At 39.5% G+C, this 25385-nt stretch overlaps 1 protein-coding gene across 1 annotated transcript in view; it reads left to right on the top strand.

Moving 5' to 3' along the window:
- The window catches only part of ARHGEF11 (Rho guanine nucleotide exchange factor 11), a 497471-nt gene that overhangs the window by 164980 nt on the left and 307106 nt on the right, over positions 1-25385 (top strand). Inside the window, exon 3 of the mRNA XM_053719923.1 lies at positions 15367-15458. Within this exon, the coding sequence (XP_053575898.1) occupies positions 15367-15458 (92 nt within the window). The remainder of the gene's footprint in view (positions 1-15366; positions 15459-25385) is intronic.

Genomic DNA, 25385 nt, shown 5'->3' with positions numbered 1-25385 from the left:
TTTTTTTAGTAGACATCCCAAAGTATTGATCTAGGCCAATTTTGGTATATTTCATACCACCATTTCACCGCCAAATGCGATCAAATACAAAAAATCGTTCACTTTTTCACAAATTTTTCACAAACTTTCGGTTTCTCACTGAAATTATTTACAAACAACTTGTGCAATTATGGCATAAATGGTTGTAAATTCTTCTCTGGGATCCCCTTTGTTCAGAAATAGCAGACATATATGGCTTTGGCGTTGCTTTTTGGTAATTAGAAGGCCGCTAAATGCCACTGCGCACCACAAGTTTATTATGCCCAGCAGTTAAGGGGTTAATTAGGGAGCTTTTAGGGAGCTTGTAGGGTTAATTTTAGCTTTAGTGTAGTAGACAACCCCAAGTATTGATCTAGGCACATTTTGGTATATTTCATGCCACCATTTCACCGCCAAATGCGATCAAATTAAAAAAAACTTAAAATTTTTCACAATTTTAGGTTTCTCACTGAAATCATTTACAAACAGCTTGTGCAATTATGGCACAAATGGTTGTAAATGCTTGTCTGGGATCCCCTTTGTTCAGACATATATGACTTTGGCGTTGCTTTCTGGTAATTAGAAGGCCGCTAAATCCTGCTGCGCCTCACACGTGTATTATGGCTAGCAGTGAAGGGGTTAATTAGGGAGTTTGTAGGGAGCTTGCAGGGTTAATTTTAGCTTTAGTGTAGAGATCAGCCTCCCAACTGACACATCCCACCCCCTGATCCCTCCCAAACAGCTCCCTTCCCTTCCCTCCCCCACAATTGTCCCCGCCATCTTAAGTACTGGCAGAAAGTGTGCCAGTACTAAAATAAAAGGGTTTTTAAAAAAAAATATTTTTTTTTAGCATATGTACATATGCTACTGTGTAGGATCCCCCCCCTTAGCCCCCAACCTCCCTGATCCCCCCCAAAACCTCTCTCTAACCCTCCCCTCTGCCTTATTGGGGGCCATCTTGGGTACTGGCAGCTGTCTGCCAGTACCCAGTTTGCAATAAAAAGTGCAATAAAAAGTGCTTTTTTGTTTTGTTTTTCTTTTCTGTAGTGTAGCTTCCCCCACCCCCACACAGACAAACCCCCACCACCTTGCTGATCGTTTTTTTTTTTTTAATTTTGGACTTTCAACATTTGTAATTTTCAACATTTTCTGTAGTGTAGCGGTTCCCACCTGCTCCCTCCCCGTGCACGCGCCCGCCCCCACCCCTCCCGTGCACGCGCGCGCCAGTGCGCGCCCCCAGCCACCCCCGCCCACGATCCCGCCCCCCTTCACATAACCAGGGCCATCGATGGCCGCCACCCGCCTCCCGGTCCGGCTCCCACCCACCAACGCAGTAAGCCACCGATCTCCGGTGCAGAGAGGGCCACAGAGTGGCTCTCTCTGCACCGGATGGCTTACAAAGGTTATTGCAGGATGCCTCCATATCGAGGCATCACTGCAATAACCGGAAAGCAGCTGGAAGCGAGCAGGATCGCTTCCAGCTGCTTTCCACACTGAGGACGTGCAGGGTACGTTCTCAGGCGTTAACTGCCTTTTTTCTGAGGACGTACCCTGCACGTCCTCAGTCGTTAAGGGGTTAATACCAATTTGCCCCATTCTTAAGGACATCCATCACATATCAGGGGTAACTAAAACAAAGTTTATGATGGAGGGACACTCGTAGTTACTTGTGAAGGCTGTCTTTTAGCCGATGCCTGTAGCTATGATGACTCCAATGTCTGCTAACTGTAGTACGGTGAAGGGACTGTATAGCCTGATAGAAAGGTTTTTCCTCCTCCCAGGGATCAGGCTGTTACTTCGAGGATGGTGAATGCAGGCCAGCATTATGAATCTGGTTAGTGAGCCGAACCTGCACAATTTCCCCTCTTGCTTCTCGATTCCGAGCAGATGTTCATTAGATCGGGGAGAGCCGGTACCAGAGTCTAAGATGCAGCGTATTTCACAGCAATCAGCAGCCCCTTCGGATCTCATCCCATCTGGGGCTATAGCAGGGAGGCCAGCAGAATTTGCGGCAATCGTCGTATCGGACAGCTGACTACCCGCTCCCCCTCTCAGGCGAGCGGCATCGCTCTGTGCATGTTGGGACCAGGCAGGGGAGGATATAGCAATCTGGTGTAAGTATGTCGGTTCAGCAAGCTGCTGTTCGGCTATTAGATCCTTCTGTATATGTGACCGGAGGAGTGATATTGGCTTGTCATGCGGCGATCTAGCTCTATCAGGAGGGCTCTAACGTCTCCAAAATCCTCCATCATATTGGGGTAAAGCTGCTCAAATCTATCAGTCTAGAATGCTCTTTAGGAGCAGGAGAAGTACGGCATACAAAATAACAGTGTAGACCGCGTGGTCTGCGCCTGGGGTATAGAGTGTTAACTGCAGTAGGCCCCAAGTTCCAAAGTCTCCGAAATAACTTCAGATCTCACAAATCTGAATTCTGCTTCCTCAAAAATTTGTAGAAGTAGCTCCCTTTAAGTCCAGCGTGTTTTGAGGGTTGTAATGGTTATTAAAATAAGTATTTACCCCTGTTTAGTTAATTATAAGAGAGGAGCTCCAGACATATACGTCTGCTCTCCTTGATGGTTGGCTTCGCCCTCCCAACAGCATTATTTTAACATATTATTGTAACATAGGACATAGGAGAGAGGGAAAAGTGGTAAATAAGAATATTTCTCCTAAATACACAGATTCCAAGCGTGTATGCTTCTTAATGGGAAAGTAAACCCCTTTCAAATTAAAATACATTTCTGTTGTTTTGCTATAGAATAAAATCAGCCAAGTTGAAACATTTTAAAACAAATTAACATTTTCTATTTCACAAATAAAAAAATTAATGTAATCAATGCTTTTTAAAACCTTTGTTTTACATGTAGATCTTTTGTAATGATGTGAATAAGTTCTGCTACATACATTCTAAAAAGAACAGATACTGGCCAATGTGATAAAATGCTGTTCTTTTTTACGGAGAGAGGAAAAATGTCCTTTTAAAGGGACATTCAACACTGCCCACAACATTAATCTATGTTTCTAAACTAAGTCTAAAGAGCAACCCCCTTTCTCTTACTTACTGCCTTCACTGTTCAATCCTCATCGATATCGTCAAAATTTGTCTCCTAATATGGCTGCTTAACTCCCCCCACTGTGACGTACAGCTCGTCTTCTTCAAACTAGCCGGCAGTTCTGTCCCATTTCTCCTACTTCAATCCCAACGTGTTCACGGGCGTTAGCGCATGCGCGATACAATAGGAACCTTAAAAGCGGAACCATCATAACCCAATAACGTAATAGAGTACTGTAAGTAATATCAGCGTAACGGAAACAACTTCTATTATTTTGGTTCCGCTTTTAGAGTTCCTAGTATATTACGCATGCGCTAACGGCCGTGAACGCGCTTGGATTTCAGTCCGGGGAATGGGATCTCATTGGCTGCTAGTTTGAGAAAGAAGGCGAAGACGTAACGGTGGGGGGAGTTAGGAAGACATATTAGGACAACATTTTGGAAGATGCGAAAGACAATTCAACAGTGAAGGTGGTAAGTAAGAGAAAGGGGGCACCTTGCAGCTTTATCCTTTTATTTAGTTTTGAAACGTAGATTAATGTTGTGGGCAGTGTTGAATGTCCCTTTAACACATTCCACCTGTATCTTATGTGGTTTTACTGGTGTGAAAAAAAGACACCATGCTGCCTCTACTATAAATAAATGCAATTTTAAGGAACATTTAAAGGGACACTCAAGTCAAAATAAACTTGATTCAGATAGAGAATGCAGTTTTAAGACAATTTCCAATTGACTTCCATTATCAAATTTTGCACATTTTTTTTTATATACAATAGCATGTGCACAAGCTCACACGGTATACGTATACTAGTCTGTGTTAGGCTGACTTCTGTCACATTATACAAGGGGATGGAAAATGTGAGAAAAAAATTAATTTGCCATTAAAAAAATAAAAATAAATCTGTGTATTTGAAATTCAGAGTTACTGCATACATATTGAAATGTATTGAGTTGTATGATCTGAAGAGTGCAGTTTTAATGGGACAAAAAAGTGCATCTTTTAATATCTTACACATCTCTCTTGGTTCCCAAGGAGTCACCAGGATAATGTTTTTGGGCGATCTAATTTAAAGGGACACTCAAGTCAAAATAAACTTGATTCAGATAGAGAATGCAGTTTTAAGACAATTTCCAATTGACTTCCATTATCAAATTTTGCACATTTTTTTTTATATACAATAGCATGTGCACAAGCTCACACGGTATACGTATACTAGTCTGTGTTAGGCTGACTTCTGTCACATTATACAAGGGGATGGAAAATGTGAGAAAAAAATTAATTTGCCATTAAAAAAATAAAAATAAATCTGTGTATTTGAAATTCAGAGTTACTGCATACATATTGAAATGTATTGAGTTGTATGATCTGAAGAGTGCAGTTTTAATGGGACAAAAAAGTGCATCTTTTAATATCTTACACATCTCTCTTGGTTCCCAAGGAGTCACCAGGATAATGTTTTTGGGCGATCTAATTTGGTCGGCTCACAAGTTTTCATTCTGCATTTCCCACAGTCTTGATCGCCCTTCCTGTCCCAATGTCAGTTTGAACGCTGCACCTTAAATACAACAAGCCTCCCCCAAACCTCCTGCTGACTTCAATAAGCCTCAGTGGTGTCTGTGTTTGGGAAGGCGAGCTGCCAAAGTCTAGTCTTATCTTACTCTAAGACCAATTTATTAACCCATTCATCTTTTTTTTTTGTTGTTGTCAAAATTAGACTTGGGCATAGAAAGCCCTTGTTTGGCACCGCTATCAGGAAGGACACCATAACTACCTGAAGTGTTTTAGTTATTAATATTCTATCCAATGCTTGTGGCTGCTCAGCAGGACTTTACCTGTGTGTTTAGCGCCCTCACCCTCAAATGTGCAGGGACACTCAAGTTAAAATAAAATGATTCAAGAGCATGCAGTTTTAAGACACTTTGCAATGAATTAATCAAATTTTACACAGTCTTTTTATATTCACACATTCTAGGGAACAAGATCCTGCTAAGCATGTGCACAAGCTCACTGGGTATATGTATACTAGTCTGTGATTGGCTGATAGATTGGCTGATATCAGTCACATGACACAGGGGGGCTGTAAAATGGAGAAAAAAAATAAAATTGTCCGAAAAAATCTACTGTTTATTTGAAATTCAGAGTAACTGCTATTGCATTGTCTTTTATTATGTACTTGTTAATTATGCAATTCTACTGCATTCAGTGGATCTGTTAAATGGATAGCAGTGTATTATAGTCTAATTCCATGTTTATACTTTTGTAGTTTCTCTATATACTTTTTAATGGAGTGCCTTGGGTTCTTAAAGGAACATTAAACCCCACATTATTCTTTCGTTATTAAAGTAGAGAATACAATTTTAAACAACATTCAAATTTGCTTCTATTGTTTAATTTTCTTCATTCTTTAGATATCCTTTGTTGAAGAAATAGCAAATTCACATGGGTTAGCCAATCACACAAGGCATCTATGTGCAGCCACCAATCAGCAGCTTCTGAGCCTATGTAGATATGCTTTTCAGCAAAGGATATCAAGAGAAGGGAGCAATTTAGATATTAGAAGTAAATTAGAAAGTTGTTTAAAATTGCATTCTCTTTCTAAATCATGAAAAAATAAAAAATGTGGGGTTCCTGTCCCTTTAATTCTTTCTGCATGTGCTGTGCTGATTTACTGTACCAGGAGCAACAAGTCTTGTGGGTTTTTTTTTATTTGCTTTTTTTTTTTTTTTTTTTTTTTTTAATTTTTAGTGTAGAAAAGTAACTGCATTTATAACATTGTAAATAGTCAGTAAGACCCCCCCCAATCCTCATCTAGCTCGCAATAGTGCATTACTGCTCCTGAGCCTACCTGGATATGCTTTTCAACGAAGGATACCAAGTGAACAAAGCAATTAAAATTGCATGTTGTGTCTGAACAATTAAAGAAAATGTTGTGGGTTTTGTGTCCCTTTTTCAGGTAAAACAATCAGTCTCACCTAGAATGTTTGTTTGTTTGTTTAAACAGACAGGATTCGACAAACCCAGGAGCCTAGAAGCCACTGGCTACTAGAATTTTACCCTGGCTCCTAACATTTTGGGTCATTCTCCATATAGCTATAAACAAATACCACTGTCTGGCTCCTACATTTTAAACAGATTTGTAGGCCCATGACTGAGGGGACATTGCACACATTTTTTTCTTTATCACCTACAATATATTTCAGAATGAATTAGTGTTTTTTTAAAAAATATTTATGTAAAGAACAAACCATTTTTTCTGTGAGTTGTGCTCTTTAGTTTCACTTTTTAATAGCATTAACTTAAAGTGAAGGTAAAGTTATCTAATTGATGATCCGGAATAACATTCTTTGTCCCAAATAAATAAGACTTTCATTCATCAATTTTTTCGAAATTTTCTCTAAATTAAGTTATAGCCGTAAGCAAACTATTTCATAAGCTTAGCCAATTCAACCCGTTTTTTTTCTTTCTTTATTTTTTCCTGGGTCACGTTCTGAAACCATCCAATTGAAATTCTGGCCGTTAGGCGGCCGTCAAACTACGTCACAAGACTCCTTTTGAAAATGCGCATGCGCTATACTTTTAGTATCCAGATTGAGAACAAAGCACGCTCCGGACCCGCATTACATTGTTGGATTTTAGTGTATCGCATGCGCAGTAGCTTGATCGCATGCGCAGTAGCGTGAGAATTAGCCGATTTGCGCATGTGCTTTAGAGATGATCCTTGTGAACGCGCTTTAGAGATCCGTATAGAGCGGGTGGGACCGCTCTATACGTCACAGCAAATAAAATCAGGAAGTAGTGCTTGGGAGGAGTTTTCATGCAAACCGTAAGCAATTATATATAGATAAAAACTGTCAAAATATTTAAAGAATAGTAAAATAAAGTTAGCGATTAGCTTCTTCTACTATTAATTGATGCAATAACGTCTTCCAAGTAAGAACAATTTACCTTCACTTTAAAGTGAAAGTAAACTATACATAATCACTATGTCTGACATGAAAATACATGTAAAAATATGTTAACTTTAATTCATCATTTTTTTTTTTTTAAAGCTGCTTCGTTCGCCTGGTTATGTACCTTTTAAGGCCGCAAAACAATCTCCCCGTTCCTCCACCCGCATTAAAAAACAAAAAGGGGTGTCTAAAACCTTTCTATCAACGCCCCCATGTTCAAATGCGCATGCGGCTATCACTGAATTTACTCCGTGTCTAGGAAGCGCGTTCATGATACCCACATGTGCAGTTAAATGAATAGGGAAACCCATCTAATTACAGCACTGCATCCACATTGATTCCGAGCGTACAGCGTATTTTGGCGCATGCCATAGAAATTTTGCTCACGAGAGCGAGCAGGGAACACTACGTATAGAGTGGGTGGGACCGCTCTTATGTGTAACGCACCAAAAGCCGGAAACGAGCAGGGGGCGGAGGAACATCGCAAACGGTAGAAAATATAAAACATAAATATTTAGAAACTAGGAACAAATATTTTTTTTTAAAAAGTTAGCGACTAGATAGTTTGCTACTAGGTGAATGCATAATGTTGTTATTCCAGGATCTTCACTTTTAACCTTTATTTACTTATATACATTTTTTTTTCTCATTTATTGTACATAACATGATTGCTACTTTTAAGTTTAAAGGGGTAGGAAAGGACCTTTGTGAACCAATCACAACATGTACTTATGTATGTAGTATGAAAGGGAATTGTAGAAGAGAGAGTGGGAAGTTCTCCCTCATTGCCTTCCTTTAAAGGGACAATCTACACCAGAATTTTTTTTGTTTTAAAAGATAGATAATCCCTTTATTACCCATTTCCCAGTTTTGCATAACCAACAGTTATAATAATATACTTTTAACCTCTGTGATTATCTTGTATCTAAGCCTCTGCAAACTGCCCCTTTTTTCAGTTCTTTTGACAGACTTGCAGTCTAGCCAATCAGTGCCTGCTCCCAGATAACTTCTCGTGCACAAGCACAGTGTTATCTATATGAAATACGTGAACTAACACCCTCTAGTGGTGAAAAACTTTTAAAATGCAATCTGAAAGAGGTGGGTTTCAAGGTCTAAGAAATTAGCATATGAACCTCCTAGGTTAAGCTTTCAACTAAGAATACCAAGAGAACAAAGCAAAATTGGTGATAAAAGTAAATTGGAAAATTGTTTAAAATTACATGCTCTATCTGAATCATGAAAGTTTATTTTGGCCTAGACTGTCCCTTTAAAGGGATATTAAACCCAAATATTTTCTATTTTGATTCAGCCAGAGCGTACTATTTTTTTTAAAAAAAAGTTTCCAATTTACTTTTATAAATGAAATTTGCTTTGTTGCCATGGTATTCTTTGTTGAAGAGATACCTAAGTAGATGTCTGGGGCACTAAATGGCAGGAAATAGTGCTGCCATCTAGTGCTCTTGCAAATGTATACGTCATTGCAAAAGTGCTGCCATATAGTGCTTTATGTACATGCACGCTCCTGAGCTTACGTCTCTGATTTTCAACAAAGCATACCAATAGAACAAAGGAAATGTGATAATAGAAGTAAATTAGAAAGATGTTTAAAATTGCATGCCCTATATGAATCAAAAATGAAAGAAAAAAAATTGGGTTTCATGTCCCTATAATGCCTCATTTGTAACTTTAACCCTTTGAGTGCCAACAACGGCTCTGAGCCGTCGCAAATTGTACTAGTCAGCTGCTGACGACGGCTTAGAGCCGCTAGCACTCACCCACCCTGAGGGCAATCTGGGGACTCCCACTAACTCCCACCCCGGCGATCTGGCCTGTATAGTGACAGGCATCGCCAGGGCTTCACGTTTTGCGCGGTGACATCACACGCAATGACGTGATGATGTCATCGCGCAACTTTATTTAAAAAAAATTACAGAGGACAGTATAGGGAAACGGGGGGGGGGGGGGGCATGCTGCTTAGATGCTTGTATCTCAGGCATCTAAGCAGCTACAGACCCCCAAGACCCACCATTGGAAAGGTTATTGCTTTCCAACGGTATAAGAGCAAAGTTTGGACACCCCTGGTATAAGTCTTGGGGATCTGAAAAAAATAATTATAAAAAAGTAAAAAAAATATATATTTAAAAAAACAAAAACAAGCCTCAAATCCAGCTTAGCATCCAGGTGGGAAATTGCTTAGCACTCAAAGGGTTAAATGTGAAAAATGTAACTGTTAAACGGACCACAGTATCAAGTATGTTGCAGCCCTGTGACCGATTATAATTTTATAGATTCTTAGCGCCATCTACTGAATAAACAGGGAAGCTCAGGTTTTGCTATATCCAATTGATCTGAATGCTTTACAAGATTGGATGTTTAATGACAACTATTCTTGTCACATAGGATTAAAGGGACACTGAACCTAAATTTTTTCTTTCTTGATTCAGATAGAGCATGACATTTTAAGCAACTTTCTAATTTTCTCCTATTATCAATTTTTCTTCATTCTCATGGTATCTTTATTTGAAATGCAAAAATGTAAGTTTAAATGCCGGCTCATTTTTGGTGAACAACCTGGGCTGTTCTTGCCGATTGGTGGATAAATTCATCCACCAATAAAAAAGTGCTGTCCATAGGTCTGAACCCAAAAAAAGCTTAGATGCCTTCTTTTTCAAATAAAGACGGCAAAAGAACGAAGAAAAATGTATAATAGGAGTAAATTAGAAAGTTGCTTAAAATTGCATGCTCTGTCTGAATTGCTAAAGAAAAAAAATTGGGTTCAGTGTCCCTTTAATGTGTTCTTGTTCTCTCATTTGTGCTGCTGTGTTTCTCTGTAGCTTTTATAATGAAATGTGTTTTTTTTTTTGTTTTGTTTTTTAATATTTTTATTGAGGTTTCAAAAAGCAAATCACAATAAAAGAAGAAAATACAGTATGCACAATTAGTCATTACAAAGAATGTCAAATACATTATAATGTTGAGTGTATACAAACAATCTAGGAAGGAGAACAAGCATTAGTGACCAACACTAGATTACAGGTGTGATTTGCCAATTTAAATGTGAACCTTCTAATGAACTTTAGAGGCCTCTCCAGAACCTCAAACATAAGCAAAATAAAACAACTGCTGAAGGTTAATATAGGATAAGAGAGACCACATTTGGGCCTCAAACCAACCTCTTTTTTATTTTTTATTTTCTAGAGTAATATAATGTCGAGCTCCCTTACTAAGAGATAGATTTATAATGACACATTGGAACACCTCCATAAAGTTAACTACCAGCTATGTTAAAATTGCATGCGTAGGCGATACGTAACAGTGATCAGTCCTGCTGATCAAGACAGGGCATATAAACGCATTGCTATTATGTTATGGAGGGTAGGGTACTTAGGGAGCAATTAGGTGCTATAATTTAGGTGCGGTATAGACGAGATAAACCGCTATGTTAGTTCCCCTATAGTAAGGGATACATTATTGTTGGGGGGGGGAGGTGGTGGTTTTCATGTTTTCAGCATTATCTCCCTATTTAGGAGCACCGAAACATAATGGAATGGACTTAGAACTATCCTTGTCATAAAAAGCATGAGTTGGGAGAATTTAAACACGTACTGATAAGCTATGCAAATGCAATATAATGCGATATAATACGTTATATATACTAATAGTGAAATAGTTATACTTCTGGTTATGTAGCAGGGCATATTATGAAATGCGGTGTAAGAAGAGGAGTTAGATTTAACTAAGTGAAATGAAATCGGGGACAAAAGTTCCCTCACTATGTGACATTAGCTAGTAGGACCAGTCATAAGAATTATATACAATGGTAGACCAGGCTTGATAGATAATAATGTGTAACATGACTTATGTTAAATGAGAAAGTGTGCCAAAGTGGCTAGTATAAAAAATAACCCATAAACCCGGGTAGTGTCATCGACAGCAGGGAATGTGACAGCCTCATCAGACCATCAGATAACAACATTTGGTACTATGATGTAGAACAGCTAAGATATTAGAAAGTATTATAGAGCTTGGCTACTCTGATATCAGCTAGCAAAGGGATGAATCCTTGGGAATTAGGAGAGCTCTGTAAGAGGTTTACGCTCCAATAAAAAAATGACACATTCAAAACTTATGTATCTGCTCCGGCCGCAAGCAGACAGGCATAGTATGCTAATGGTTAATAAAGTGTCATCCAGGAGATGTCCCCATATTAAGTCTGGGTATTAAACAGATCTAGACAAGTTAGAGCTATACACAACCACAGATCTAGCTAAGGTCAGAAAGTCCTCTAGTTCTGTAAATTGCTATAGTGAGTAGCAAGCTGGTATATATAAGCATCTTAGAAAACCTTAGAGGCAATAAAAAAGGAGATAACTGAACCACATATATAAGACTAAGTTACAAATACTTATAAGGGTATGGAATTGTGTAACCAAATATTGTACCCTAGAATAACAGTGTGTGGCTACATATAACAACTTTAAAACAGGTATTACCAGCAAATGAAACTAGCAGTAAAATAAATATAGTAAGTCGCCCATGTTACATAACACAGAGACTGGAGCAGATCACATACATCTAGTTCAGATGACAAATTGGTGTGGCAACCAAATAAATATTTCCAACCTGAGATTGTCATGAATTGGTTGTCACAATATGAAACAGTCAATATAAATGTCCCAAGCAAATATTGATCTTCCAGGGAGCAGTGTCTCTAAGTCAATTTATCCAGTTCCTCTTTTTAGATAGAAGCATGAAATTGTATTCCAGGGCTTCAATGTCTTAGGGCAAGTAAAGCTAATAGGGGATAATTAAAGTTCGTCTCAGAAATTAGATGCATATAATATCCCAAACCACAAACATGCAACTGTGCCACTGAGGGGATGGGGAACCATATAAACATGGGGACAAGCAAAACTATTCAGAACTTAAAACGTAGACTTCCATGAAGTCCTCAGTCAGGCTGATTATGAGCTCAGGGATAGTGTACGGGAAAATGTTCCATTACCCAATTCCAGTTGCTACCAGAGTATCCAAAGTCCCATATAGGTCAAAGCAGGCACCAAAAGTTACCGCCACCCAGCAGGTATGAGTAAAACAGTCCGGTGTTGGGAGAGCTTCCTGTAAGGGGAGGAAGAGAGATCCATCTCGGGCTGCTTGAGCTGTATGCGGTGAGTTCCACATGTTACTGTTAGGTTCAGTGAGAGAGACTCGTCGAGATGGTAGACTGAAGCACTTCATATCCGGTGATAAGCGGATGGGGGTTGCATTGGTTATAGGATGTGGGCATCCTGCCATACATATCTCGGCCTCAGGATCCTTCCAGGGTAGGTGAATCGTCGCCTCTAACAGGTTATGTCCAGGAGATGAGGTACGCCGTGGCCCCAGAGCGCCCCCCTCCCCAGGGGCATCCATGCAGATAGGCGCGTGGTTGTTATGGCCCTCTGACCTGGCTTCTGCTAACTGAGGTACCAAGGTAAATGTACGCTCCAAAATGCTGCAGCACCCTTCTAAGAAAGTGTATATTTCCTCCATAATCTGCTCAGTAGTCGCCATAATGAAAGGCAATGGCAGGCGCCGGGCTGGAGAAGAGGTTAGAGCAATGGTGGTGGGCCCAAGATGGCCGCTGTAGGAGCCGCTTGCCAACAAGGTATACACCGGGGTCTCAATAATGAAATGTGTTTTAAGCCTTTTGGCCAAACACATTTAGTTCTTTCATAACTGCCTCAGTATTGATTTCATCTCAGTTGTGGCTCATTTGTTCTTTGTGCTTTTTATTCTTCAGTTTAAGTATTTTTGTCAATTTAACAATATTTTTATTTAAGTAAAAATGGTCATTTGGGCGTCCTGTGTCTTCTATTCTAAATGAATGTTGCGGTTCCAGACTGTTTAGAACCTGGAAACCTTCTGTTGGATCATGTGTTACATAAACTCCAAAGCACCAGACACACAGCCAGTGAGCTAATCAGGAAAAAAAGATCATGTTAGCTTCCAATAATCTGCTGTACTCAAAGTGTACTTAAAGGGACAGTAAAGTCAAAATTAAACGTTCATGATTCTGATAGGGCATGCAACTTTCCATCAAATTTGCTTTGTTCTCTTGGTATTCTTTGTTGAAGGCTAAACTAAGTAGGCATAGGCTGATTTCTAAGCCAACGGAGGCTGCCTCTTTTCTCAGTGCATTTTATTAGCTTTTCACAGCTAGACAGTGCGAGGTCATGTGTGCCATATAGATAACATTGTGCTCACTCCCATGGAGTTATTTGTCAGCACTGTGGCTGAAATGCAAGTTTGTAAAAAGCTCTGAGACAAGGGGGCAGTTTGCAAAGGTTAAACCACACCATCACTTTCTTTACTTGAATAAGTCAATCTGGACTTGAAGGGACACTGAACCCAAATTTTTTTCTTTCATGATTCAGATAGAGCATGCAATTTTAAGCAACTTTCTAATTTATTCCTATTATCAATTTTTCTTCGTTCTCTTTCTATCTTTATTTGAAAAAGAAAGCATCTAAGCTTTTTATTTGTTTCAGAACTCTGGATAGCACTTTTTTTTATTGGTGGATGAATTTATCCACCAATCAGCAAGGACAACCCAGTTTGTTCATCAAAAATGGGCCGGCATCTAAACTTACATTCTTGCATTTCAAATAAAGATACCAAGAGAATAAAGACAATTTAATAATAGGAGTAAATTAGAAAGTTGCTTAAAATTTCATGCTCTATCTGAATCGCAAAAGAAAACATTTGGGTTCAGTGTCCCTTTAAGTTTGGAGAACACAGAGTTTGCCACAGTCATTATGTTAACAAAAATCCATTATTTGATTTCAGCAGAACTACACTAACACTCTGCAAATTAAGGAGAGATACTTGGATAGGTTTGACTTGTGCAGCCTGCCATGTGCTCTTTCAGTTTTCAGGGATGGAAGATCCACAATTCTCAGATATAAAGGGACATGAAACCCAATTTATTTCTTTTCAGATTCAGACTGAGCACACAATTTTTAAAAAGTTTCCAATTTACTTTTGTTATCAAATTTACTTTGTTCTCGTGGTATTCAGTGTTCTCCACAGGAAAAATGGTCAGCCAGGTGGCATTATAAAGAAGCCGGTGGGGGCAGTGTAATATTTTCAATATTATAACATTTACTGCTATTCAAAGGACAATTATTGCATAATTTACCATTTATTTAATGATAATTTGTGCAATAAACATTGAACATTTTTAATAGCTATTTTTAGCTTAAAGGGACAGTTTAGTCAAAATTAAACTTTCATGATTCAGATAGGGCATGTCATTTTAAACAACTTTCCAATTTACTTTTATCATCCAGTTTGCTTTGTTCTCTTGGTATTCTTTGTTGAAAACAAAGGTAGGCTCTCATGCTAATTTCTAAGCCCTTGAAGGCTGCCTCTTATCTCAGCGCATTTTTACACTTTTCCACAGCTAGACAGTGCTAGTTCATGTGTGCCATATAGATAAGATTGTGCTTGTTCTCTCTTGGAGTTATTTATGAGTCAGCACTGCTAAAATGCAAGTCTGTCAAAAGAGCAGAGATAATGGGTCAGTCTGCAGAGGCTTAGATACAAGATAATCACAGAGTTAAAAAGTATATCAATATAACAGTGTTGGTTATGCAAAACTGTGGAATAGGTAATAAAGGGATTTTCTATATTTTTTAAACCATAACAATTCTGTATTAGACTGTCTCTTAAATATTGACTACAATTTTTGCCGGGCTGTGAGTAAAATTAGTCGGGGGATGTACCCATTAAAAGAGACCTAGTATTCTGTGTTTTAACAGATACCTTGGCAGGTAGTGTATACATTTCTGGATCAAAACATGACAGGAATCACTGTTGCCACATACTGTTCTTGCAAATTTATAACAGTTCTAAAACTGCTGCCATATTTTGCTCCAGTCTTGTGCACGCTTCTACATCTTCCTACCTGCTTTTCAACAAAGGATACAAAGAAAAGAAAGTAAATTTGATAATAGATGTAAATTGGTTCTATCTGAATAATGAAAGAAATGTTTTAGGTTTTATGCCCCTTAAATGACAGGAAAAGGGGCACAAAATACACACTAAAAGTATATTGCATTTTATATTACAATCTCTGTGTTCCCTTAAAGGCCTTTATAGTGGGAAGTAGCTACTTCTTAGACTCTGTGTAATTATCACATTTTCCAGTTCATTGTTTTTACCCACTCTTTGCTGTAAATGTGCTTTTCTATATTATGTATACTCAGTATATGATGCCTGTGTTCTGGGTGAAAACTTTCTATTGAATGTCATCTGGCTATGGAATTATGTTAGTGCTAATAATCAGCATTTTCTGTTTGTAGGTTGAGCAGCTTATCCTCTGTAAGTGACGGGACAGCAGAAAAAAAGTCTCCAGGACACCATCGTCAGCCATCTGATTGTAACGAGTCTACAGGTGATGATGCAATCTACACACTTTATTGTTGGGGAAATCTAGAACCTACTGTGCTGTCTGAAAAGCCAGGGAAGGAATTTACTTTACAATGTAATGTATGTAGTAGCTATCTGGGATTTACTGTCTCTAATTATACTGATTTTAAATCTCTTGTCATTACTTCTTCATGGAAATTCTGCATGTCTGCAGAAAGATCAGGACACATGCAGGAACTGTTAGCGCTGCTCCACATTAAATAGTTCTCTTCAAATACAGCTGTGCTCTGGCTGCACTGTGCAAGTTTTCCTTAAAGTGTTAGTAAACTTAAAGGGACAGTAAACACCAGAAATTTTGTTGTTTAAAAAGGTAGATAATCCCTTTATAACCCATTCCCCCATTTTGCACAACCAACACAGTTATAATAATATACTTTTTACCTCTGTGATTACCTTGTATCTATGCCTCTGCAAACTGCCCCCTTATTTAAGTTCTTTTGACAGACTTGCATTTTTAGCCAATCAGTGCTGACTCCTAGGAGCTTCACGTGCCTGAGCTCAATGTTATCTATATGAAACACATGAACTAACGCCCTCTAGTGGTGAAAACTGTCAAAATGCTTTCAGATTAGAGGCAGTCTTCAAGGACTAAGAAATTAGCACATGAACCTCCTAGATTTAGCATTTAACTAAGAATACCAAGAGAACAAAGCAAAATTGGTAATAAAAGTAAATTGGAAAGTTGTTTACAATTACATGCCCTATTTAAATCATGAAAGATTTTTTTTGAGTTTACTATCCCTTTAATCGTTTTTAGTTACAATATTTGTAATCCTAAAGTAAAACATTGTCACTTTCATTCATGCAAGACTTTGTAGATGCTTATTTTACCCTTTCATGTTTTCAGATATTCCGTCTTTTCTCCACCCTAAGCCGATACTCTATTTCTTACTTCAGTGACGATTCAGGCTGTAGCCAATCGTATTGAGCCCCCTTTGGCGTCCAAAATCAGGGGCATTATTATTTACTTGCTGGACACCAAAGGGGGCTCTATACGATTGGCTACAGCCTGAATCGTCAATGAAGTAAGATATGGAGTATCCGTTAAGGGCGGAGAAATGACGGAATATCTGAAAACATGAAAGGGTAATTATTTTAAAAAAATAAGCGTTTACAAAGCCTTTCATGAATGAAAGTGCCAATGTTTTACTTTATAATTACAAATATTGTAACTTAAAATGATTAAGTTTACCATCACCTTAACGCAGTGCATCCAGAGTAAAGTGCTGTTTGAAGGGAACAGTCAAATATGTAGTAGCGTAGCAAAGTAGCAGTGCATTGATTGTTGACTGGCTCTCAGGGATTTTTTCCAAACCCGCCCCTAGCCTTTCCCAATCTGCAAAGATGTGTTTTTCTTATGAACAATGCACCTTTTTTCTACATTCCTATGTTAGACCAAGAGAAAAGGAAACAAATGTATTCAAAAGATATTTTACAATTTCTTTTTTTTGACTGCAGCTATTTTGCAATTATTATTATTGCACTATATTATAAAACTTAAAAATTGCTTTACTCTCCAGATAATCAACACATTGCAATTGAAATGGTGCTTTCGTGTAACTGCCTAATTAAAAAATTTATTTTATTTAAAAATGACCTGCAGAAATTTTTTCATTAAAAAAAAATCTCATCTCAGAAAGTGAAAAAAAAAAAAAGTTCTGCCGTTGATATTAGAGGTACATTGTACTTAAAGGGACACCCCTCACCACACCCACAATTCAGTTTTACAAACTTTGCCTCCTATGGAGGTGGTGAAGTAAGTTTGTGCTAAGATTTCTACGTTGATATGCGCTTCTCAGCATTGTTGAAGCCCGATTCCTCTCAGAGTACAGTGAATGTCAGAGGGACGTGAAGGGAGTATCACTTATTTGAATAAAATGATTTCCCTAACGGGGGTCTATTTCATAGGTTCTCTGTTATCGGTCGTAGAGATTCATCTCCTACCTCCCTTTTCAGATCGACGATATACTCTCGATTTACCATTACATCTACTAATAACTGTTTTAGTACTGGTTTGGCTATTTGCTATATGTGGATGGGTGTCTTTTGGTAAGTATGTTTTCATTACTTAAGACACTCTCAGCTATGGTTTGGCACTTTATGCATTTATATAAAGTTCTAAATATATGTATTGTACTTATATTTGCCATGAGTCAGGTTCATGTATTTCCTTCTGCAGACTGTCAGTTTCATATTTGGGGAATGTAAACATTTTAAGAAATTTATTTCTTACCTGGGGTTTAGTCTTTTTTCAATTGACTACTTCTTGCAATTGCGGGTATTAGGCCCGCGGGTGCGTCAAATGCTAAACTTTATTGCGTCATTCTTGGCGCGAGAAATTTTTGGCGCGAAAAAATACGTTTATGACGCCACTTCGTCATTTCCAGCGTCATACGTGACGCCGAGACCTTTCACACGGCGGCGTCATTAATGACGCAGTGTGTCATTTCCGGTTATTTTTGCCGCCAAAAAAAGAGTTTACGTTACGTTGTGCGTCATAATTGGAAGCCTTCCTCAAATTGGAATAAATCCAAGCCATTTAGGAAACCAAAGTCAGCCCCTAAGTCCGCATGAAGGTGCGGCCCTCATTCCAGCTCAGCTGGTAGGGAGCAGATTAAGGGTTTTCAAGGATTTTTGAATAAAATCTGTCCAAAATCATTGGATTCAGAGTATTGTCTCTCAAGGGTATCGAATAGGATTCAGAGTAAGACCTCCTGTGAGAAGATTTTTTCTCTCACGCATCCCTGTAAATCAAGTAAAAGCTCAGGCTTTTCTGAAGTGTGTTTCAGACCTGGAGTCTTCAGGGGTAATCATGCCAGTTCCTCCTCAGGAACAAGGTTTGGGGTTTTACTCAAACCTATTCATTGTACCAAAGAGAAAATTTATTCAGACCAGTTCTGGATCTAAAAATTTTGAATCGTTATGTAAGAGTACCAACTTTCAAGATGGTGACTATAAGGACTATTCTGCCTTTTGTTCAGCGAGGACATTATATGTCCACAATAGACTTGCAGGATGCATACCTTCATATTCCGATTCATCCAGAACACTATCAGTTTCTGAGATTCTCTTTTCTAGACAAGCATTAACAATTTGTTGCTCTTCCATTTGGCCTAGCAACAGCTCCAAGAATCTTTTCAAAGGTTCTGGGTGCCCTACTATCTGTAATCAGAGAACAGGGTATTGCGGTGTTTCCTTATTTGGACAATATCTTGGTACTAGCTCAGTCTTTACGTACTGCAGAATCTCACACAAATCAACTGGTGTTGTTTCTTCGGAAACATGGTTGGAGGATCAATTTACCAAAAAGTTTCTCGATTCCTCAGACAAGGGTAACCTTTTTAAGCTTCCAGATAGATTCAGTGTCCATGACTCTGTCTCTAACAGACAAGAGACGTTTAAAATTGGTTGCAGCATGCCGGCACCTTCAGTCTCAGTCATTCCCTTCAGTGGCTATGTACATGGAAGTTTTAGGTCTCATGACTGCAGCATCGGACGCAATCCCCTTTGCTCGTTTTCACATGAGACCTCTACAGCTTTGTATGCTGAATCAATGGTGCAGGGATTATACAAAGATATCACAATTAATATCCTTGAATCCCAATGTACGACACTTTCTGACATGGTGGATAGATCACCATTGTTTGATTCAATGGGCTTCTTTTGTTCGGCCAACCTGGACTGTGATCTCAACAGATGCGAGTCTTTCAGGTTGGGGAGCTGTTTGGGAATCTCTGACAGCACAAGGGGTTTGGAAATCTCAAGAGGCGAGATTACCAATAAATATTTTAGAACTCCCTGCAATTCTCAGGGCTCTTCAGTTTTGGCCTCTGCTAAAGAGAGAGCCATTCATTTGTTTTCAGACAGACAATATCACAACTGTGGCTTATGTCAATCATCAGGGAGGGACTCACAGTCCCCAAGCTATGAAAGAAATATCTCGGATACTTGCTTGTGAATTCTAACAACATTAGTAGAGAAATTGTTGTTCCTTCCTTATGTCCTAATCCTAAGAATTCTTTGGAGAGATCCTTACATTCTTTGGATGTGGTAAGAGCTTTGAAATATTATGTGGAAGCTACTAAAAATTTCAGGAAGACTTCCAGTCTATTTGTTTTATTTTCTGGTCCTAGGAAAGGTCAGAAGGCTTCTGCTATTTCCTTGGCTTCTTGGTTGAAACTTTTGATTCATCAAGCTTATTTGGAGTCGGGTCAGGCCCCGCCTCACTACTAGATCAGTCATTTACTAAATGATGTATTTGCTTCTTCGGAAGCAGTTTTTGGTAGAAAAGTTCTTCAGGTAGCTGTTTCAGTTTGATTCTTCTGCTTTTGATTTAGGTTTTTTCTTTCAAAATGAAAATAAACTTATTTTTTTGGGTTGTGGATTAATTTTTTCAGCGGAATATGGCTGTTTTTATTTTTATTCCCTCCCTCTCTAGTGACTCTTGAGTGGAAGATCCACATCTTGGGTATTGATATTCCATATGTAACTAGCTCATGGACTCTTGCCAATTACATGAAAGAAAACATAATTTATGTAAGAACTTACCTGATAAATTCATTTCTTTCATATTGGCAAGATTCCATGAGGCCCACCCTTTTTATGGTGGTTATGATTTTTTTGTATAAAGCACAATTATTTCCAAATTTCCTTTGTTGATGCTTTCTACTCCTTTCTTTATTATCCCACTGCTTGGCTATTCGTTAAACTGAATTGTGGGTGTGGTGAAGGGTGTATTTATGGGCATTTTGAGGTTTGGGAAACTTTGCCCCTCCTGGTAGGATTGTATATCCCATATGTCACTAGCTCATGGACTCTTGCCAATATGAAAGAAATGAATTTATCAGGTAAGTTCTTACATAAATTATGTTTCTCCTACATTGGTGTGTCCGGTCCACGGCTTCATCCTTACTTGTGGGATATTCTCTTCCCCTACAGGAAATGGCAAAGAGAGCACACAGCAAAAGCTGTCCATATAGCCCCCCACTGGCTCCGCCCCCCAGTCATTCTCTTTGCCGCTCTGAACAAGTAGCATCTCCACGGGGATGGTAAAGAGTATGTGGTGTTAGTTGTAGTTTTATTTCTTCTATCAAGAGTTTGTTATTTTAAAATAGTGCCGGTTTGTACTATTTACTCTACAACATAAAGTGATGAAGAGTTCTGTTAAAAGAGGAGTATGATTTTAGCACCAGTAACTAAAATCCATTGCTGTTCCCACGCAGGACTGTTGAAACCAGAGAACTTCAGTTGGGGGGAACAGTTTGCAGACTTATCTGCTCCAGGTAGGATCAGTCTCTTTTCTAACAAGACATAGTAATGCTAGAAGACTGTCAGTTTCCCTTATGGGATCGGTAAGCCATTTTCTTAGACTCAGTAACAGAATTAAGGCTTATAAATTGGGCTCTATGCTGGTTGACACTATTGTGGGCTAAATCGATTTGTTTATATCATATTTATATGACATTTGGAGTGTTTTGTGAACTTTGAAATGCTTTTGGGAACGTTTAATTACGCCTGGCAGTTGTTTAGTCGCCTAATCTAGTCAGAAAGGCCCCTTCACTCTGGTATGCAGAGGGAGGAGGCCTCATTTTCGCGCCTCAGTTGCGCAGTTACTTCTAAAGGCAGTACATGCAGCTTCATGTGAGAGGGTCCTGTGGCTGAGAAACGGACTCAGGAAGGCTTATTTCTGTGGTGAATAACCCCTAAGGAAGGTAAAAGCCGCAGCAAAGTCTGTGGCAGGGACTGTAGTGTGTTTAAACCGGTAAATTGAACTATTAGCTCCGATTTGCTCATTTAAGGGTTTAGAGACTTGAAATTTGGTGTGCAATACTTTCAAAGCATTAAGACACTGGGGTGTAAATTTTATAAAGATCGGATATTTCCTTGTTAGTTTTTCGATCATTCAGAAATAAAGTGTGCTCTTTTTATTATTTAAAGAGATAGTAACAGTTTTGTTTAAAATCGTTTTTATTGCATTAATAGCCTGCCTAAATCTGTCTAACATGTCTGTACCTTCAGATAGCATATGTTCTGTGTGTATGGAAGCCAAGGTGGTTCCCCCTTTAAATGTATGTGCAAATTGTGCCATGGCGTCCAAACAAAGTAAGGACAGTACTGTCACATTTAATAAGGTTGCCCAAGATGATTCTTCAAATGAAGGTAGTGGGGATAGCTCATCATCCTCTCCTTCTGTGTCAACACCAGTTTTGCCCGCGCAGGCGATACCTAGTACATCTAGCGCGCCAATGCTTGTTACTATGCAGCAATTAACAGCAGTAATGGATAATTCTATAGCAAATCTTTTATCCAAACTGCCAGCATTTCCCAGAAAGCGTGATTGCTCAGTTTTAAATACAGTGGATGAGCAAGTTTGCGCTGACGATAATTTATCTGTTATACCCTCACATCAATCTGAGTTGGCAGTGAGGGAGGGTCTGTCTGAGGGAGAAATTTCTGATTCAGGAAAAATTTCTCAGCAGGCACAACCTGATATTGTGGCATTTAAATTTAAGCTAGAACATCTCCGCGCCCTGCTTAAGGAGGTGCTAGCTACTCTTGATGATTGTGATTCTTTGGTGATTCCAGAGAAGTTGTGCAAAATGGACAAATTCTTAGAGGTCCCAGTGCACGCTGATGCTTTTCCGATACCCAAGAGGGTGGCGGACATAGTGACTAAGGAGTGGGAGAAGCCAGGTGTCCCTTTTGTTCCTCCTCCTATATTTAAGAAAATGTTCCCCATTGTCGACCCCAGAAGGGACGCATGGCAAACGGTCCCTAAGGTAGAGGGGGCAGTTTCAACGTTAGCCAAGCGCACAACTATTCCTATTTAGGACAGTTGCGCTTTCAAAGATCCTATGGATAAAAAATTGGAAGGATTGCTTAAAAAGATATTTATTCAGCAAGGTTTCCTTCTTCAACCAATTTCGTGCATTATTCCTGTCACCACGGCGGCGTCTTTTTTGTTAGAGGAACTAGAAAATTCGCTCCAAAGGGAGACTCCATATGATGAAGTCATGGACAGAATTCATGCACTAAAGTTGCCTAATTCCTTTATTTTGGATGCCGCTTTTCAATTGGACTTGGTATGCAGACCTGGTGAATATGTCATCGGCTCCACCATGGAAGCTACCTTTGAGACAGGATCTTCTAGTACAAGGTCCATTCGAACATTCAAATCTAGTCTCTCTGCAACTGACTGCTTGGAAATTGAACGCTTGATTCTATCTAAGCGTGGGTTTTCAGATTCAGTTATAGATACTCTGGTTCAAGCCAGAAAACCTGTGACTAGGAAAATTTACCATAAGATATGGCAAAAATATATCCGTTGGTGCGAATCCAAGGGATTCTCTTGGAGTAAAATTAAAATTCCTAGGATACTTTCTTTTCTCCAAGAGGGTTTGGATAAAGGTTTGTCAGCTAGTTCTCTAAAAGGACAGATATCTGCTCTGTCTGTTTTGTTGCACAAACGTCTGGCAGCCGTGCCAGATGTACAGGCGATTGTACAGGCGTTAGTCAGAATCAAGCCTGTCTACAGACCTATGACTCCTCCATGGAGTCTAAACTTAGTTCTTTCAGTTCTTCAGGGGGTTCCGTTTGAACCCTTACATTCCATAGATATTAAGTTACTATCTTGGAAAGTTCTGTTTTTGGTTGCTATTTCTTCTGCTAGAAGAGTTTCTGAATTGTCTGCTTTGCAGTGTACTTCACCCTATCTGGTATTCCATACAGATAAGGTAGTTTTACGTACCAAGCCTGGTTTTCTTCCAAAAGTGGTTTCCAACAGGAATATTAACCAGGAAATAGTTGTTCCTTCTCTGTGTCCGAATCCAGTTTCGAAGAAGGAAAGTTTGTTACACAACCTAGATGTGGTTCGTGCTTTAAAATTCTATTTAGAAGCAACAAAGGATTTCAGACAGACATCATCCTTGTTTGTCGTTTATTCTGGTAAGAGGAGAGGGCAGAAAGCTACTGCTACCTCTCTTTCCTTTTTGGCTGAAAAGCATCATCCGATTGGCTTATGAGACTGCTGGACGGTAGCCTCCTGAACGAATTACAGCTCACTCTACTAGAGCTGTGGCTTCCACATGGGCCTTCAAGAACGAGGCTTCTGTTGATCAGATCTGTAAGGCAGCGACTTGGTCTTCTCTGCATACTTTTGCCAAATTTTACAAATTCGATACTTATGCTTCTTCGGAGGCTGTTTTTGGGAGAAAGGTTTTGCAAGCTGTGGTGCCTTCCGTTTAGGTAACCTGACTTGTTCCCTCCCTTCATCCGTGTCCTAAAGCTTTGGTATTGGTTCCCACAAGTAAGGATGAAGACGTGGACCGGACACACCATGTAGGAGAAAACAGAATTTATTTTTACCTGATAAATTTCTTTCTCCTACGGTGTGTCCGGTCCACGGCCCGCCCTGGCTTTTAGTCAGGTTTAAAATTTTTATTTCTGTACACTACAGTCACCACGGCACCCTATAGTTTCTCCTTTTTCTCCTAACAGTCGGTCGAATGACTGGGGGGCGGAGCCAGAGGGGGGGCTATATGGACAGCTTTTGCTGTGTGCTCTCTTTGCCATTTCCTGTAGGGGAAGAGAATATCCCACAAGTAAGGATGAAGCCGTGGACCGGACACACCGTAGGAGAAAGAAATTTATCAGGTAAACATAAATTCTGTTTTTTCTACCCATATACTTTGTACCTCTGTGATTACCTTGTATCTAAGCATCTTCTGACTGCCCCCTGATCACTATTTATTTATTGACCTGCATTTTAGCTAATTGGTGCTGTCATGCACAACTTCACGGGCATGAGCACAATGTTATCTATATGACCCACATGAACTAGCAGTCCCCAGTTGTGAAAAGCTATAAAAAGGCATGTGATAAGATGCTGTCTTTAGTGGCTTACAAACGGGCAGAAATTTAGAGGTTTAAATGTTATAAAGTATATTAATATAACAATGGTGGTTGTGCAACGCTGGGAAATGGGTAGTAAAGGCGTTATCTATCTTTTTAACCCCTTAACGACCGAGGACGTGCAGGGTACGTCCTCAAAAAAAGGCAGTTACTGCCTGAGGACGTACCCTGCACGTCCTCGGTGTGGAAAGCAGCTGGAAGTGATCCTGCTCGCTTCCAGCTGCTTTCCGGTTATTGCAGTGATGCCTCGATATGGAGGCATCCTGCAATAACCTTAAATGGCCATCCGATGCAGAGAGAGCCACTCTGTGGCCCTCTCTGCACCGGACATCGATGGCCGGTATCGTTGGTGGGTGGGAGCAGACTTGGGAGGCGGGTGGGCGGCCATTGATGCCCCGTGTAACGTGCAGGGGGCGGGACCGACGGAGGCGCGCGTGTGCACGGTGGGCGGGCACGGGGCGGGAGCGGGAGGGAACCGCTACACTGCAGAAAAAAAATCTGAAAATAACTAATAAATAAGGAAGAAAAAAAAATATTGTAAAGTTTCTAAGTGATATGCAAGTGGTGGGAGGTTGGTGGGGGGGGGAAGCTACACTACAGAAAAAGGCATTTTTTAAAAAAAAAATTCCTTTTTTTTTTTTTACTAAACTGGGTACTGGCAGACAGCTGCCAGTACCCAAGATGGCGCCCGCTAAGGCAGAGGGGGAGGGTTAGAGAGTTGTTTGGTGGGGGATCAGTGAGGTTGGGGGCTAAGGGGGATCCTACAAAGCAGCATATGTAAATATGCTATAAAAAAAAAAACTAAAAAAACACACCAAATATACTTTTTATTTTAGTACTGCAGAGTTTCTGCCAGTACTTAAGATGGCGGGGACAATTGTGGGGTGGGGGAGGGAAGAGAGCTGTTTGGGAGGGATCAGGGGGTCTGATGTTTCAGGTGGGAGGCTGAGCTCTACACTAAAGCTAAAATTAACCCTGCAAG

Source organism: Bombina bombina, chromosome 1, assembly GCF_027579735.1.
Source record: "Bombina bombina isolate aBomBom1 chromosome 1, aBomBom1.pri, whole genome shotgun sequence".
Taxonomy (NCBI): Eukaryota; Metazoa; Chordata; class Amphibia; order Anura; family Bombinatoridae; genus Bombina; species Bombina bombina.
Note: the sequence above shows the minus strand (reverse complement) of the source record. Positions and strands in the feature narration are given on the sequence as shown.